This window comes from Grampus griseus (genome assembly GCF_964374135.1).
Source record: "Grampus griseus genome assembly, chromosome: 19".
In the NCBI taxonomy this organism is placed as follows: Eukaryota; Metazoa; Chordata; class Mammalia; order Artiodactyla; family Delphinidae; genus Grampus; species Grampus griseus.
The window spans coordinates 22,559,428-22,578,770 of NC_139013.1; the positions used below are offsets into that span (position 1 = coordinate 22,559,428).

Below are 19,343 nucleotides of genomic sequence, written 5' to 3' on the forward strand. Positions count from 1 at the left end.
GGGAGGAGACAAATGGGTGAGGGCGATTGAGAGGTACAAACTTCCAGCTGCAAAGTAAATGAGTCACGGGTATGAAATGTACAGTGTGGGGAATATAGTCAATAATTATGTAATATCTTTGGCAACAGATTGTAACCAAACTTAACCATGGTGATCATTTTGAAGTGTTTATAAACATCAAATCACTATGTTGTGTAACAGGAACTAACATAGTATTATAGGTCAGTTATATTTCCAAAAAAAAGTCATAGAAAAAGAGATCAGATTTGTGGTTACCAGAGGTGGGAGGTGGGAGGTGGGAGGGGGAATTGGATGAAAACAGTCAAAAGGTACAAACTTTGAATTATAAGGTAAATAAGTACTAGGGGTGTAATGCACAACACGACAAACAGAATTAACACTGCCATATGTTATATATGAAATTTGTTAAGCGAGTAAATCCTAAGAGTTCTCATCACAAGGAAAAACGTATTTTTTTCTGTTTCTTTAATTTTGTATCTATGTGAGAAAATGGATGTTCACTAAACTTACTGTGATAATCATTTTTTGATGTATGTAAGTTAAATCATTATGCTGTATACCTTAAACTTACACAGTGCTGTATGTCAATTATATCACAACAAAACTGGAAGAAGAAAAAAGAACAGTACAGGCTGTATTTTGAGAAGAAATGTAATAAGCCACTAGTTACATTTTAATAGCTTATTTTTTCATATTGACATGAGAGTAGCCTTAAGAACAAGTTATATTTTTCCCAATGAAATTTAAATGTTAATGAATACCTTCACCACCTGCTTTTTGAAATAATGGAATCAACCTAGTAATTTAAAGAAAAACAAACAGAGATAAAGATTTAGAATTAAATGCTATATTATACAAGGAACATGTTTTGCTAATAAGGATAAAAATACCTACTGTTCACTGAAAAATTACTATATGCTGGGTACTGTGTTAAGCATATTTCATCCTCATTCTTGTAAGGTAGGTATTTTATCTCCCAATTTCTACAGAGCAGAAATTGACCCTCAGAGAGAACAAAGGACTAGCTTCCAATCTCAGTCAGCTAGCAGTGGATCCGAGTTTCTAGCCTGGGTCCGCTGAACTTCAAAATTTGTGCCTAACAACTGTGGGATATATACCACTTCTCAAAGCATTTGCTAAAAAAGATCATTGCTTATAAAGTTCAGCAGCCTGAAATTTTAGAATTTATGGCCAGTAAACTGAAGACCAGTTTATTTAAGCAGAATATGTATAAGTCCCTAGTTAGTTAACCTGCTGTTTTTCTAATAAGGTTTAGTTTGTTCTTCGTGAAAAATGTCAGGGACCTTTTGTGTAGGTATGTTTAGGCATTTAAAGTTTGCTGTAAGCAAATTAAGTCATGACACTCATGGGAACACAGCAGGAATAGAGAAAGTTTTTAAAAGATATAACTATGATTCAGAGTTGACAGTATTTTTACCAAATTCAGTTCAAGCAAGGACATTACCTTCGAGGAACATCGTGAGGATATGGAATGACAATTAGCTGAGAATTTGGAATGATTGCGGTCCATTCTTGTTTCCGTATAGACTGGAAAAAGAATTTAAGAACATTTAACATTCAGTACACTTTAAAGACACAATAATTATTCAAAATAAATAAGAAAAAGCTTAAGTACTCTTTGATTAACTGAAATCCTAGGTATGGATTAAGCTGAATTTACATATATTAGGCTCCAAATAGGACTCCTATCGGCAAAAATTTCTCCATCTTTTCAGGGAAGGATTGTATTTCTGTCTCATGGATTCATTAATTTATTGAACACACTTATGTAGCAGGCACTGTTCAAGGTGCTATGAACAAATGCTGCTTTGGAGCTAAAATTCAAGTTGAGGTAGAGTCTGACAATAAACAAAATAAAAATATTTGGTATGTTAGATGGTGAAAATGATAAGGAGAAAAAGCAGGGAAGAGGAGGGGCAGGAAGTCTTAAGGTTTATTTCTTCAAATTATAATGTGCTCTGTGTAAGATAAGCTTTGATTGGTCACTACCAATGAATTTTAAAAATTCTTTAAATGGAATAAAAATATTTTAATTCAAATATTTGAATAATAAATATTTAAAAATAGATTAATTATAATTTTTTTACTCACCTTCTCTCCAGATGGACGGGGAATACCAACATAAAGATGATCAAGAAAATTTGCACTTCGACCTAAACCAAGTACATTGTATGGCAGTTGGAGAGCTAAATGTGCCGACTGGCTAAGTTGTCCAGCTAAATTTATTAAAAGAAAGAAAAAAGAACAATACATCTTTGGAGACATTGCTCTCATCAAACATTAAAATGATAAATGTTACAAGTTTAGGTGCTAGAACTTATCTTTAAGCATAAAAAGGTGAAATGAAATGCCCAGTTCATTATATTAATGATTCATTTTTTAAACAGTAAGAGAGATAATTCACATCTCATAAACATCACCTATTTAAAGTATACAGTTAAGTGGTTTTGAGTATATTCAAAAAGGTGTTGAGCTGTAAGCACAATCATATTTTAAAACATTTTCATCACCCAAAAAAGAAACTCCATACCCATTAGCAGTTATTCCTATTTCTAAGCCCTACACTTCCAGATACAGGTAACCACTAATCTACTTTCTTTATAGATTTGCCTATCCTGGAGATTCATATAAATGCAATCAAGCAATGTGTGCTCTTTTTATGAATAATGCTGCTGTAAACATTCACATACAAGTTTCTGTGTCAACTTATGTTTTCCGAAATGGCTGTATCATTCTACATTCCCAACATTAATAGTTGAGGGTTCCAATTTTTCCAAATTCTAACACTTTATCTTTTTTTTTTTTTTTTGGTATGCGGGCCTCTCACTGTTGTGGCCTCTCCCGTTGCAGAGCACAGGCTCCGGATGCGCAGGCTCAGCGGCCATGGCTCACTGGCCCAGCTGCTCCGTGGCATGTGGGATCTCCTCGGACTGGGGCACGAACCCATGTCCCCTGCATCGGCAGGTGGACTCTCAACAACTGCGCCACCAGGGAAGCCCTGTCTAACTTTTTGATCATAGCCATTCTAGTGGTTATGAACTGGTATGTCATTGTGGCTTTCATTTACATTTACCTAATAACTAATGATGTTGAGCTTTCTTTTCATGTGCTTATTGGCCATTTTTGTAGCTTCCTTTTTAGGTCTTAAGGTTGGTAGCGAGTGGTCTCTTCTTTCATTCTGGATTTTAGTAATTTGAGTCTTCTCTTTTTCTTGATCAGTCTAGCTAAAGGTTTGTACATTTTGTTAATCTTTAAAAAACCCAAATTTTGGTTCAACTGGTTTTTCTCTATGATTTTCTACTCCCTACTTATTTCCTCTCACTATGTCCTGTCTTCTGCTTGCTTTGGGTTTAGTTTGCTGTTTTTTTTCTAGCTTCTTGAGGTAGAAAGTTAGGTTATTGATTTCAGATTGTTGTTATTCCTTAATATAGGCATTTGCAACAATAAATTTTCCTCTAAGAACTGTTTTTCCCTCTAAGAACTCCATATATTTTGGAAGGTTGTGTTTCTGTTTTCATTCACCTAAAGTATTTTCTTAGTTTCTCTTGTGATTTCTTCTTTGACCCATTGGGTTTTTAGGACTGTGTTGTTTCATTTCCAGATATTTTTGAATTTCTAAATTGTTATTGATTTCTAATTATCATCCCATTGCAGTTGGGGAACATACTTGGGATGATTTCAATATTTTTAATTTATTGAGGCTTGTTTTATGACCTAGCATATGGTCTGTCTTGGAGAATGTTCCATGTGTGCTTGAGAAGAATGCATATTCTGCCGTTGTTGGGTGGAGTGTTCTATACAAGTCTGTTAGGTTTAGTTGGTTTATAGTGTCATTATCTCTTCTTTATTGATTTTTTTGCTAAGTTGTTTGATACATTACTGAAAGTATTAAAATTGGGGTAATAAAGCCTCCAATTTCTCTCTTCATGTATCTTGGGGGCTCTGTTGTTAGGTGTGTATGTCTTTGTAGTTGTTACATCTTCCACATGGATTGACCTTTTTATTATCATTATAAAATGTCCTTCTTTGTCTCTAGTAACAATTTTTGTCTTAAAGCCCTAGTTTTATCTGATATTAGAATGGTCACTCCAGCTCTCCTTTGGTTACTCTTTGCATGGTATAATTTACACCCCCCCTTTTTAAAATTTCAACTTATTTGTATCGTTGAATCTAAAGTGTTTCTCTTGCAGATAGCACCTAGTTGAGTCATATTATATTAGCCATTCTGCCAATCTCTCTGCCTTTTGATAGGAGTGTTTATTCCATTTACATTCAATGTAATTACTGATAAGGTAGGACTTTTGCCTGCCATTTGCTATCGGTTTTCTATATGTCTTTTTAATTGTTCTGTTCCTCCATTGCTGCTTTAATTCCATAGTTTCTTTTATTATATATTTTCTGAGCTATTTTCTTAGTGGTTGCCTGTGGATTGCAATTAGCATATTAACTTAACAAAATAACAATACCTAGCACATACAACTTTCCTCCAAAATCCTCCCTCCCTTGTAATACTGTTATTATACAAATTATATTTTTATATATTATCAGCCCGTTGACACAGATTTATAATTATTACTTTATGTAGTTGTTCCGTAAATCACCTAGGAAATAAGAGGAACTATTTGACAGAAATACATAAACCATATTTTATACTTATCTATAGTTTTACAGGTGTTTTTTACTTGTTTGTGTGGATTCAAGTTATTGTCTAGTAGTCCTCTCAGTTCAGCCTTAAGGGCTCCCTTTAGTATTCTTTTTATTTTTCTTTTCTTTTTTTTGCGGTACGCGGGCCTCTCACTGTTGTGGCATCTCCCGTTGCGGAGCACAGGCTCCAGACGTGCAGGCTCAGTGGCCATGGCTCATGGACCCAGCCGCCCTGTGGCATGTGGGATCTTCCCGGACCAGGGCACGAACCCGTGTCCCCTGCATTGGCAGGCAGACTCTCAACCACTGCGCCACCAGGGAAGCCCAAGTGTGAACTCTTTGAGTTACTCTGAGTTTGTTGAGTTTCTATGTGCAGATTAGTGTTTTTCATCATATTTGGATGGTTTCAGCCATTCTTTCTTTAGATATACATTCTGCCCCTTTCTTTCTCTCTTTTTCTTCTAAGACTCGCTTTATGCATATGATGGTATGATTGATGGTGGCTCCACAGGTTCTGAGGTTGTTCATTTTTCTTTCTGTATACTCTCAATTGACCTATATTCAAGTTTGCTGATTCTTTTGCCAGCTCAAATCTGTTGTTGAGCACTCTACAGAATTTTTCATTTCAGTTACTGTACTTTCAACTCCAGAATTTCCATTTGATTCTTAAAATGATCTTTACTTCTTCACTTATATCTTCTATTAGTGGGACACAGTTGTAATACTTACCTTTAGTTTTTTAATCCTAGTTTCCTTTAGGTCTTTGAACATGTTTATAATAGCCAATTTATAGGTTCTGTTAACTAAGTCCAACACCACTGGGCACATTTTCTGTTGTTTGCTTTTTTTAAAAAAATGTGTATGTGGCATACTTTCCTGTTTCTTTGCATGTTTTATAGTGTTTTTTGGTTGTTGTTTGAAAGTGGACTTCTTAGATAATATAACAGCTATGGTATCTCCCTCTAAGGGTTTGATGGTCTTTCTTTTTGATATTGTTGTTGCTCATTTGTTTAGTGACTTTCCTAGATGGATTCTATAGATTTTGTATTCCCTACAGTGCCTGCCACAAAGTTCTTTTATTTTCTTATTTTTAAAGTTCTTGTTCTAAGCCTGGTTTCCGAGGAGGCATACATGGCTCAGTATAACTCAGTGGTCAGCTAATGATTGGCCATTAGATTTCCTTAAATATCTTGTCTGTATATCTTCCAAACTTTGTCAGTGGGATTTGTGTGTGAAGATATGCCTTCAAACTTCAGGCACTTTACAAGATAGCCTTACCTTTCATTTCTTGCTTGAGCAGAGCCTCGAGGTAGCACACTCAAGCTAAGTATCTGAATGAGGTATTTTCCTTTCTAGGCATGTTCTTAGCCATGTAAGATGTCCAAGAATATATTTCAGCCTTTCAAAGTTGCCTGTGGCTGTCTGGTGCCTCAGGGCTTCCTTTTATGTTTTGGCCAGGCTCTTGTTCACTACACCTGGGATTTTTCCAACAGACTGTTGTTTTGGGTAATGTCTTGGAGGAATAGGGCTTTTCTTTTTCCTGCTGGGTTGAACTCTGAGTCAAATCAAATAGCCCCAACATCCTGAGAAGGGATTTTCCAAGGAGTTGCTAGTTTAGACGCATATTGACAGTGCTATAGAGATGGGAATTTTAATGGACTCCAAAGTTCCATCCCGTCCAGTGACTGTGAGGCTACTAGCTATTCATGGCTGCTGCACCATTCAGCAGAGAGGGGAGGTGGGATGTAAACAGCCCCAAGTTAAAATGCCACAGACTCTGTTGTCTTAAGTATCAGGAGTTCCTCTTGGATAGACAATGCTCAGAACATTCTGTGGCTTTGGTTAATTTCCAGAGTTCTGAAATGGTTAATGTTAGTTGTTAGGCCAGTACTTTTTGTTTGTTTGTCTGTTTGTTTTATGGGGAGGGAGGGGACAGCAGGTTCATGAAGTCCTCACACTGACATTCCAAAAATCAATCTCTCTCTATCATGGTTCACTTTAAAAGACGGTATTTATTTGCTAGGTATTTGCTACATAATTAAACAGAATATTTAAATATTAACAGGGTTAGGGACTTCCCTGGAGGTCCAGGGCTGGGACTCTGCACTCCCAGTGCGGGGGGCCCAGGTTCAATCCCTGGTCACGGAACTAGATCCCACAAGCCGCAACTAAAAGCTCCTGCCCATGGTGACAAGGATCCCACGTGCTGCAACTGAGATCTGGCACAGCCAAATTAAAAAAAAAAAAAATTACAGGGTTAGTTAATACCTAAACATTTTAATATTCAGTGGGACTCTGCTAAACATCTACTAATGTTACCCAGATATATGACATCATTGGAAAGTATATATACCTGATTTTTTATACAATTCTTACATTAGTAAGAGAAAAGTATAATGAAAAGGAACACTGAATTTAGGGATAGGCGCTCTTAATACAGTTAAACTATGTATGTAAAACTGTAAAGCTGCATGGGCTACAGAATTAGTTTGTCTCATAGACTTGTGCTGATTGAATGATAATGCTTAAAAGAGTGCCTAAGAGACAGTAAATGTTGTTAAACTAAATGTTAAATATGGCAGAAGCAAGAACTACAATCCTGCAGCCTGTGGAACAAAAACCACATTCACAGAAAGACAGAAAAGACGAAAAGGCAGAGGGCTATGTACCAGATGAAGGAACAAGATAAAACCCCAGAAAAACAACTAAATGAAGTGGAGATAGGCAACCTTCCAGAAAAAGAATTCAGAATAATGATAGTGAAGATGATCCAGGACCTCGAAAAAACAACGGAGACAAAGATTGAGAAAATGCAAGAAATGTTTAACAAAGACCTAGAAGAGTTAAAGAACAAACAAACAGCGATGAACAATACAGTAACTGAAATGAAAACTACACAAGAAGGAACCAATACCAGAATAACTGAGGCAGAGGAACGGATATGTGACCTAGAAGACAGAATGGTGGAATTCACTGCTGCAGAACAAAACAAAGAATGAAAAGAAATGAAGACAGCCTAAGAGACCTCTGGGACAACATTAAATGCAACAACACTTGCATTATAGGGGTCGTAGAAGGAGAAGAGAGAGAGAAAGGACCTGAGAAAATATTTGAAGTGATTATAGTCGAAAACTTCCCTAACATGGGAAAGGAAATAGCCACCCAAGTCCAGGAAGTGCAGCGAGCCCCATACAGGATAAACCTAAGGAGAAACATGCCGAGACACATAGTAATCAAATTGGCAAAAATTAAAGACAAAGAAAAATTATTGAAAGCAGCAAGGGAAAAAGGACAAATAACATACAAGGGAACTCCCATAAGGTTAACAGCTGATTTCTCAGCAGAAACTCTGCAAGCCAGAAAGGAGTGGCATGATATACTTAAAGTGATGAAAGGGAAGAACCTACAACCAAGATTACTCTACCCGGCAAGGATCTCATTCAGATTCGATGGAGAAATCAAAAGCTTTACAGACAAGCAAAAGCTAAGAGAATTCAGCACCACCAAACCAGCTCTATAACAAATGATAAAGGAACTTCTCTGAGTGGGAAACAACAGAGAAGAAAAGGACCTACAAAAACAAACCCAGAACAATTAAGAAAATGGTCATAGGAACATACGTATCGATAATTACCTTAAACGTGAATGGATTAAATGCTCCAACCAAAAGACATAGGCTTGCTGAATGGATAAAAAAACAAGATCCATATATATACTGTCTACTAGAGACCCACTTTAGACCTAGGGACACATAAAGACTGAAAGTGAGGGGACGGAAAAAAGATATTCCATGCAAATGGAAATCAAAAGAAAGTTGGAGTAGCAATACTCATATCAGTAAAACAGACTTTAAAATAAAGAATGTTACAAGAGACAAGGAAGGACACTACATAATGATCAAGGGATCAATCCAAGAAGAATATATAACAATTATAAATATATATGCACCCAACACAGGAGCACCTCAATACATAAGGCAACTGCTAACAGCTATAAAAGAGGAAATCAACAGTAACACAATAACAGTGGGGGACTTTAACACTTCACTTACACCAATGGACAGATCATGCAAAATGAAAATAAATAAGGAAACAGAAGCTTTAAATGACACAAAAGACCAGATAGATTTAATTGATATTTATAGGACATTCCATCCAAAAACAGCAGATTACACTTTCTTCTCAAGTGCGCATGGAACATTCTCCAGGATAGATCGCATCCTGGGTCACAAATCAAGCCTCAGTAAATTTAAGAAAATTGAAATCATATCAAGCATCTTTTCTGACCACAACGCTATCAGATTAGAAATGAATTACAAGGAAAAAAACACAAACACGTGGAGGCTAAACAATACGTTACTACATAACCAAGAGATCACTGAAGAAATCGAAGAGGAAATCAAAAAATACCTAGAGATAAATGACAATGAAAACACGATGATCCAAAACCTATGAGATGCAGCAAAAGCAGTTCTAAGAGGGAAGTTTATAGCTATACAAGCTTACCTCAAGAAACAAGAAAAATCTCAAATAAACAACCTAACCTTACACCTAAAGGAACTAGAGAAAGAACAAACAAAACTCAAAGTTAGCAGAAGAAATCATAAAGATCAGAGCAGAAATAAATGAAATAGAAACAAAGAAAACAATAGCAAAGATCAATAAAACTAAAAGCTGGTTCTTTGAGAAGATAAACAAAATTGATAAACCATTAGCCAGACTCATCAAGAAAAAGAGGGAGAGGACTTAAATCAATAAAATTAGAAATGCAAAAGAAGTTACAACAGACACGGCAGAAATACAAAGCATCCTAAGAGACTACTACAAGCAACTCTATGCCAATAAAATGGACAACCTGGAAGAAATGGACAAATTCTTAGAAAGGTATAACCTTCGAAGACTGAACCAGGAAGAAATAGAAAATATGAACAGAACAATCACAAGTGATGAAATTGAAACTGTGATGAAAAATCTTCCAACAAACAAAAGTCCAGGACCAGATGGCTTCACAGGTGAATTCTATGAAACATTTAGAGAAGAGCTAACACCCATCCTTCTCAAACTCTTCCAAAAAATTGCAGAGGAAGGAACACTCCGAAACTCATTCTATGAGGCCACCATCACCCTGATACCAAAACCAGACAAAGATACTACAAAAATAGAAAATTACAGAACAATATCACTGATGAATATAGATGCAAAAATCCTCAATAAAATACTAGCAAACAGAAACCAACAACACATTAAAAGGATCATACACCATGATCAAGTGGGATTTATCCCAAAGATGCAAGGATTCTACAATACATGCAAATCAATCAATGTGATACACCATACAAACAAATTGAAGAATAAAAACCATATGATCATCTCAAGAGATGCAGAAAAAGCTTTTGACAAAATTCAACACCGATTTATGATAAAAACTCTCCAGAAAGTGGGTATAGAGGGAACCTACCTCAACATAATAAAGGCCATATACGACAAACCCACAGCAAACATCATTCTCAATGGTGAAAAACTGAAAGCATTTCCTCTAAGATCAGGAACAAGACAAGGATGTCCACTCTCACCACTATTATTCAACATAGTTTTGGAAGTCCTAGACACGGAAATAAGAAAAAGAAATAAAAGGAATACAAATTGGAAAAGAAGTAAAGCTGTCACTGTTTGCAGATGACGTGATACTATATATAGAGAATCCTAAAGATGCCACCAGAAAAGTACTAGAGCTAATCAATGAATCTGGTAAAGTTGCAGGATACAAAATTAATGCACAGGAATCTCTTGCATTCCTATACACTAATGATGAAAAATCTGAAAGAGAAATTAAGGAAATACTCCCATTTACCACTGCAACAAAAAGAATAAAATACCTAGGAATAAACCTACCTAGGGAGAGAAAAGACCTGCATGCAGAAAACTATAAGACACTGATGAAAGAAATTAAAGATGATATCAACAGATGGAGAGATATACCATGTTCTTGGATTGGAAGAATCAATATTGTGAAAATGACTATACTACCCAAAGCAATCTACAGATTCAATGCAATCCCTATCAAATTACCAATGGCATTTTTAACAGAACTAAAACAAAAAGTCTTAAAATTTTTATGGAGACACAAAAGACCCCGAATAGCCAAAGCAGTCTTGAGGGAAAAAAATGGAGCTGGAGGAATCAGACTCCCTGACTTCAGACTATACTACAAAGCTACAGTAATCAAGACAGTATCGTACTGGCACAGAAACAGAAATATAGATCAATGGAACAGGATAGAAAGCCCAGAGATAAACTCATGCACCTATGGTCAACTAATCTATGACAAAGGAGGCAAGGATATACAATGGAGAAATAAGTGGTGCTGGGAAAACTGGACAACTTCATGTAAAAGGATGAAATTAGAACACTCCCTGACACCATGCACAAAAATAAACTCAAAATGGATTAGAGACCTAAATATAAGACCGGGCACTATAAAACTCTTAGAGGAAAACATAGGAAGAATAGTCTTTGGCATAAATCACAGCAAGATATTTTTTGATCCCCCTTCTAGAGTAATGGAAATAAAACCAAAAATAAACAAATGGGACCTAATGAAACTTGAAAGCTTTTGCACAGCAAAGGAAACCATAAACAAGACGAAAAGACAACCCTCAGAATGCGAGAAAATATTTGCAAATGAATCCTCGGACAAAGGATTAATCTCCAAAATATATAAACAGCTCATGTAGCTCAATAATAAAAAAACAAACAACCCAATCCAAAAATGGGCAGAAGACCTAAATAGACTTTTCTCCGAAGACGACATACAGATAGCCAAGAAGCACATGAAAAGCTGCTCAACATCACTAATTATTAGAGAAATGCAAATCAAAATTACAATGAGGTATCACCTCACACCAGTTAGAATGGGCATCATCAGAAAATCTACAAACAACAAATGCTGGAGAGGGTGTGGAGAAAAGGGAACCCTCTTTCACTGTTGGTGGGAATGTAAATTGATACAGCCACTATGCAGAACAGTATGGAGGCTCCTTAAAAAACTAAAAATAGAATTACCATATGACCCAGCAATCCCACTACTGGGCATATACCCAGAGAAAACCATAATTCAGAAAGACACATGCACCCCAATGTTCACTGCAGCACTATTTACAATGGCCAGGTCATGGAAGCAACCTAAATGCCCATCGACAGACGAATGGATAAAGAACATGTGGTACATATATACGATGGAATATTACTCAGCCACAAAAAGGAACGAAATTGGGTCATTTGTAGAGACATGGATGGATCTAGAGACTGTCATACAGAGTGAAGTAAGTCAGAAAGAGAAAAACAAATATCGTATATTAACACATATATGTGGAACCTAGGAAATGGTACAGATGAACCAGTTTGCAGAGCAGAAATTGAGATACAGGAGTAGAGAACAAACGTATAGACACTAAGGGGGGAAAGCAGTGGGGGGTGGTGGGGTGGTGTGATGTATTGGGAGACTGGGATTGACATGTATTCACTGATGTGTATAAAATGGATGACTAATGAGAAAAAAGAAAAAAGTTAACAACAAAAAAACCCCAGAGCTCCTGATTTTTCTTCCAATACCTGCTCCATTTCAGTTATGGCAACTCCATCTTTCTACTTGCTCTGGCCAGTAACACTATAGTTACAGTACTTTTTTCCCCTCATATCCTCTACCCAGTCTGCCAAAAAATCAAATATATATCCACAATCCCAAAATATCCACAATCCCAACATTTCTACCTGCATGACTATTACCGTGGTCAAAGCCACCATCATTTCAAGCCATAATTATTTTACTAGCTTTCTAATTAGGTTCCCTGCTTTAGCTCTTGCTCTTCCTATAGTCTACTGTTTTACTCAGTTTACACTCCATGCCCTCATTTAACTCAGATTTCATCTTCTACTCCTTAACCCCCTTCTTTCATTCTACTCCAAGACACTGGTCTCTCCACTGTTCCTTGGAAATTCCAGGAATGCTTATACCTTAAGGCTTCTGCTCTGGCTTTCTCCTCTACATGGAGTATTTTTCAAAAGTTAACTATATGTATGACTCCCTTATATCCTTCAAATCTTTGTTCAAATGACATTTTCTCAGAGAGGGCCACTCTGACCACCCTACATAAAACTGCTAACTCCTTCTGTATCTTTCTTACCCTGCTTTATTCCCCACCCCCATAGTAGATATCACCTCCTAACCATGACATAGTATTAAACAACTCACTTATTATGTTTATTACCTCTTTTCACCTACTAGAATGTAATCTCTATGAGGGCTGAGAAATTGGTCTGTTTTTTTCACCTCTATATTATAAGAGCCTAGAATAGGCCTGTCGTATATTAGGCACTCAGTACATATTTGTTCAATGAATGAATGAATAAATGAAAGAACTTCTATCCTACAAATGTGTCAGACCTGAGACTTGTAACATATTCCAATTCAAAAATACTGTATCAATTTATACCACATAGATACCAGTACAGAAAGACAGTCTACCCAAAGGTAAAGTATCAGTTATATATAAGAATTCTGAACAATTTATAATACATACATAAAAGACATTTGTGACATCAATTATCCTCACTTTATTATGAGGAAATCAAGAGGTCAAACAATTTGGCCAAAACCACATTTTTTTTTTTTTTTGCGGTGCGCGGGCCTCTCACTGTTGTGGCCTCTCCCGTTGCAGAGCACAGGCTCTGGACGCGCAGGTTCAGCGGCCATGTCTCACGGGCCCAGCCGCTCCGTGGCATGTGGGATCTTCCCGGACCGAGGCACGAACCCGTGTCCCCTGCATAGGCAGGCGGACTCTCAACCACTGCACCACCAGGGAAGCCCTGGGATTTTCATTTTGGTAGCTTAATTCCAAATGCCACATCCTTCATCATTACCTGTGATCCTTTTTTTTTCAGTTGAAAAAGAAGTGTGATATTTGTCTTATTGCTCTATAAAAAGGACTTCTAATGACAGAATACCATTTCCTCCCCTCCCCACCAATGTCAGTTGTTCATTTCTTTTACTGTTTGGATCTCTGTATTTGTGGGGTCCTAGGATATGATATGGTAACCTGTAACGTTTTCTACACAGACATTCCAGTTAAAATGGCATTTGTTGATTTTGTAAATCCAGACTGTAGGGCATTTGAGCCCAATGAGCATACCTTAGGCTTTGTGATGGTCCCATTCTATACCTAAAGCCTGAGGTATTTAAGCAATTCTTCTGTGAGATGAGCCTGGTTTATCTTGTTGATCTTCTATTACAGACATCAACTTTAATATGATTATGTTCACAGGGGATACAATTATGAACATGACAATCCTCTGGCTATGGACTAGCCCTTAACCGATGCTAGAATAAGCTCAGGTTCTCTGGCTCATTCCAGATAGTTTAAAAAGTTATAATCGGTAGAGTGAAAAATTTAGGACTACTCTCACTGCTTGTAGGAGGATGTTAAAGAAACATCGTCATGTATTTGTCCCCTGTGGTGTGTGTCTTAAATTATATTTTCCTGTAAGAAAACGGTGAGAATATCAGGTAGGGGAAAGTGTTTTTCTCTATGAGGAGAATTTATAATTGTGAGAATGGCAAGCTGGATAATAACAAATGGTAGACTAAAGTCAAGAAAAATTAAGCTAAGACTTTGAAAGAAAAATATGTTTTCATATTTTATGTTATTGCGTTATCAAGAGTGATTAGGATTCTATTAAAATCAGTGGATAAAAAAGGTACTGACAAGTAATAAAATTAAAAGGTTAAAAATACTTTCGGCTTCCCTGGTGGCGCAGTGGTTGAGAGTCTGCCTGCCGATGCGGGGGGCGCGGGTTCGTGTCCCGGTCCGGGAGGATCCCGCGTGCCGCGGAGCGGCTGGGCCCGTGGGCCATGGCCGCTGGGCCTGCGCGTCCGGAGCCTGTGCTCCGCAGCCGGGGAGGCCACAGCAGTGAGAGGCCTGCGTACCACAGAAAAAAAAAAAAAAAACTTTCATTTGCTGCTATTCTAATTTAGTTGCCAACAGAGTAAGTTTCTGATATAGCTAATAAAATCTTCCTAGCTATAACAATTATCATGGTTCTTTGTTCTTGAATGCCACCCTGGGGTAATAATTTGTGTTATCTAATGTGATAAGGCTCATTGTAAATGTTTATCAAATCAGATATCCTAGCCAGAAAAACTCTAGCAGTGAAATTGGTGTTTATGATCTACTCTGATAATATAATCCTTTTCCTGATATTTTAAAATAATTTAAAAAGTTTCAAACAACTTACATGTAAACTTTATAGAAAAGAATCCCTATGTCAGATGCTACATATATGTATTCTAACTCTGTGGAAGTTATTTAAAAAATCTAAGGTGACCTTTGTGGCTTCTTACTAAAATACTGAGTTGATCTGTGACTACACTGTCCCAAATATTCTGGATAATATAGAATATCATAGCTGTTACAGTAGGATGATTTCTGGTAATATATACCAGTGACCACTTTTTAAACAATAAATTATCAACTAAGATAGAATAGTAGTCAAAGAAAACAAGTGATAAAATGTATTAAAACAGTGATGATTTTCAACATTTAAATTCATTGCTAAAGTGTTTAGCCACTTTTAGGGAGGGACAGCTAATTCCTATATATAGAACATGGTAATTGCAAAAAGGCTCCTTATTGTCAACAGGCTAAACTTACCTGCACTTCTCAACATCATATTGTAATGCCACACCAGAATTCAGAAGTGGGGAAAAAAAGAGGGCAAAATAGATTTGGAAGGTGAGGGGAAGCCAAAAGAAATTTTGACTGAGTACAATAAAAATATTGGAATTTAATTTTAAAATTTGGCTATAGACACTTGATATTTAAAACATTTACTAAATCACAGCTTCTTCTTATTTTTGTCTTAAAATTCACTGATTTAAATTAAATGGATGGCAACCCACATAGAAAAAAGAAATGAAGCAGTTGTTCTCTGCTTGATGGTAAAATCTTCTACTGGCTTATATGACTAAGGCACATAAAGCTAGTTTCCAGTGTAAGTGGATTCTCACTAATCACTTACTAATTCTGTGATTAATTAGTTTGTTTATTCTATAGATATTAAGCACCATGCTATATATCAGGCACTCTGTTGACTGGAGAAGCACCTTAATCTGTGATCAAATTATAAATCTAAAACATGTTAATTTAACGTCGCTATATAAACACACCTTGGTTTTTAACAGTCCTACTTAGTAATCAGTTTAAGAACAAGAAATAGGCTGTCTTCATAGAAAGGCATAATCCATGTACAGAAAGTAGTTAATACCTTTAAAAATATGTGGTGTTACCAGGTGCTATAGAATGTGGATCCAGAAGAAAGAGCCTGTATTATAGTAAGTGAACACTACATAGGGAGTTCATGAAGCTACATGCCTAAATGCTAAATTCCTGTATTTCAGAAGTTAGGATTGTAGCAATTTATAGAAATTTTCTTAAAACAATGGTTGGCTTCTTTTCCTGGTAGTCAATAGGTGGCTTATAATGGAGAGTAAAGGAATCCACTGACGTCTGACTTAATCCTTTGGAGTATTCTGACTTATTTCTGAACTCAGCTTCTAGATAACTGACAAGGATAAAGTGATGAAATATGTGGAAGAACCTCTTACTAGACTGAAAATAGTTCCATAAGAAGAGGTGCTTAGGTGCTTCCAATCTAGTGACTTAATCATTTCTATGCCGCATTCCTAGGGCCCAGTATAGTGGCTGACACATATCAGGCACTTGGTAAATGTCTGCTCTACTAACCTGAAGGTTTGGTAGTAAACAACAAAGTAAAGTTTGTACAGTTGTTTAACTTTAGTTTTCTTTGAGGTCTAATAATATGTCATATCAATGACTGCTGTTGAAGACCTCCATTTTGGCTTTGAATTAAAATAACTGATATCAGCTTAAAGGCTGGAACTTGAACAAATGTGTTCCTTAACACAGGAGACCTGTGATGTGATATTATGGAAAGCACACAGGATTTGAATGCCAAAGACAGTATTCCACACTGCTTTGTTTGATCTTTAGAAAGTCCCTTGCCCTCCCTAAGCCTTAATTTGTTTATTCATTCACCTTAACTTTTGCTGAATGCACACTGTATGCCTTTTACAGAGATGAAAAAGACAAATCTTGACCTGGGGATGCTTAAACATACAACAACAGAAAAATACAACTTGAATGTTTCCTCATCTATAAAATCAGAATTACAATACCACCTATTGAATGGGTTTTATGAGACAATTACAACAACAGTACTTAACTTTTTTTTTTTTTTTTTTTTTTGCGGTATGCGGGCCTCTCACTGTTGTGGCCTCTCCCGTTGTGGAGCACAGGCTCCGGACGCGCAGGCTCAGTGGCCATGGCTCACGGGCCCAGCCGCTCCGCGGCATGTGGGATCTTCCCAGACTGGGACACGAACCTGTGTTCCCTGCATCGGTAGGCGGTCTCTCCACCACTGCGCCACCAGGGAAGCCCTAACTTTTAATGTATATAAAAATGCTTTTAAAACTGCAAAACTACAAATGTTATTTGTTATTTTTATTATTATATAATCATTCCTCATATTTTCTGTTTTTTTCTTAGGTTGAATTTCAACTTGATATTAGTTCCTGAAAAACAGTATAACATCATTTTTTCATAGAAGTTTTTCTGATTTCTCTTTTGGAATAAATCAGGAAGCTTAGAACACTGGTTCAAGCTTTACCTGTCAACCTACTTCCCAGCTATAAATTTAGAATGTGAGTAGTTTTTTTCCTTTTGTTAAATTGATATATAATTCACATGCCACAAAGTCCACCAATTTAAAGTGTACAATTCAGTGGTTTTTAGTATAGTCACAAGGTTGTACAACTGTCACCACTAATTCCAGAGCATTTTCATCACCGCAAAAAGGAACCCTGGACCCATTAGCAGTCACTTCTTATTTCTTCTCTGGCCCAGTTCCTGGTAACCCTCACCTGCAAGTTCCTTTCTATTTCTATGGATTTGCTTATTCTAGACATTTCATATAAATGGAATCATGTAATATGCAGCCTTTTGTATCTGGCTTCTTTAACTTAGAATAATGTTTTACAAGGTTCATCCATGTTATAGCATGCTTCATGTTTTTAATGGGATAATATTCTATTGTATTGATATGCCACAGTTGGTTTATCCATTTATTAGTTGATGGACATTTGGTTTGCTTATTACACTTTTTGGCTATTATGAATATGAATATTCTGCTATGAACATTGATGTACAAGTTTTTGTGTGACATATATTTTCGATTCTCTTGGGAATATACGTAGGAGTGGAATTAATGGTTCATACAGTAACTCTATGCTTAACTTTTTGAGAAACTGAGTAGTTTGATTTTGATAATTGCTTTTCTAGAGCTTAATGCACATAGCACCTAATGAAGGAATGATAAAAGCCATTGCCAATGCATGAAAAAATAATGCAAAGGGAAACAATAAAATAAATCTACAACTCTCATAAAGCCAAACTGCATTGGGTGCTATTGCCTGTGGAGGTCTAATTTAATGGTCAGTGCTCCTGTACAGAGTTGTATTAAGGAGGTAAACTTTTCTGAGGTTATGTGCAATTATGTTCCAGCTGTCACTCTCTGGATTAAAAAGATAAACTCTGGTTTCCAAAGTGGACTGTGTGGTATAAATTAGCTAAATGGGAAAGCTTGGCTTGTGCTTTAGTGCACTTTATTTTTCAAGTTGGAGATCTATACCTCTTTGAGAGGCAAACCCATAGGCCACGGCATTTTGCTATGAGCTGTGTTTTTTGGTGGTGACGAAAACCACAAGGGAGTAAAACTGTTTTAGTTCTGAAATAGGGATAAAAGACACATAGCTACTTTATAAATCGAAGGTGAGAGGCAGTGTTTTTAGTTACAAATTGCAAGATAGGTTATTTTTAGTGAAACATTAAAAACAAATGTTTATTAGACTAGGTATCTGTCACATGTTAGTCAACTTGGAGAGACCTAGATGCAATTCTTGGCTATCAACATACACAAAACACAAATATACCTTGAATTTTTCCTTTACTAAAGTCACTTATTTCACATGTACCTTTTTCCTAGAGGACGTGATTAAAGTTGTGAAATGTCAGTAAGCACATTCTCTTAAACGCTTAAGCTTTCAACTTCTCCTTCTCTCCACTTCTTTCCCTTTACTGTCTACTCAAGTCTGCACTTCTCAAACATACCTTTTTAATACTGTTGACAGGTTCATCTCTGTAAATTCTTTTATATTTGGCTCTTAAGCAAACAGAATACATTCCTTCTAATGATTATTTATTGTTGTATAACAAACCAACTCAAAGCTTAGTGGCTTACAACCATACCAGTTTCTTTCTCATGATTCTGTGGGTTGGCTGGGCTGACTCACATGGCTGCATTCAGCTGGCAGGTCAGCTGGGAGGCCCGAGTAGGCATCTCTCCTTACAATCGTTCATTCTTAAGGTGACTAGACTGGGCAGATCTCAGGGCAGCATCCCAAGAGGGTAAGTCTCAAAGTCTAAGAGCTTATCAAGGCTATACTTGTGTCATGTTTGCTGATGTCCCCTTGGTTAAGCACAGTCAATGTGGAAGGAGACTATATTATGAGTCATTGGGGCCACTAGT

General features: G+C 36.6%; 1 protein-coding gene across 1 annotated transcript in view; it reads right to left on the reverse strand.

Moving 5' to 3' along the window:
• The window catches only part of ITFG1 (integrin alpha FG-GAP repeat containing 1), a 236,301-nt gene that overhangs the window by 7,144 nt on the left and 209,814 nt on the right, over positions 1-19,343 (reverse strand). Inside the window, exons 15-16 of the mRNA XM_082676237.1 lie at positions 2,134-2,258; positions 1,487-1,569 (exon numbers count right to left, since the gene is read on the reverse strand). Coding sequence (XP_082532363.1) covers positions 1,487-1,569; positions 2,134-2,258 — 208 coding nt within the window. The remainder of the gene's footprint in view (positions 1-1,486; positions 1,570-2,133; positions 2,259-19,343) is intronic.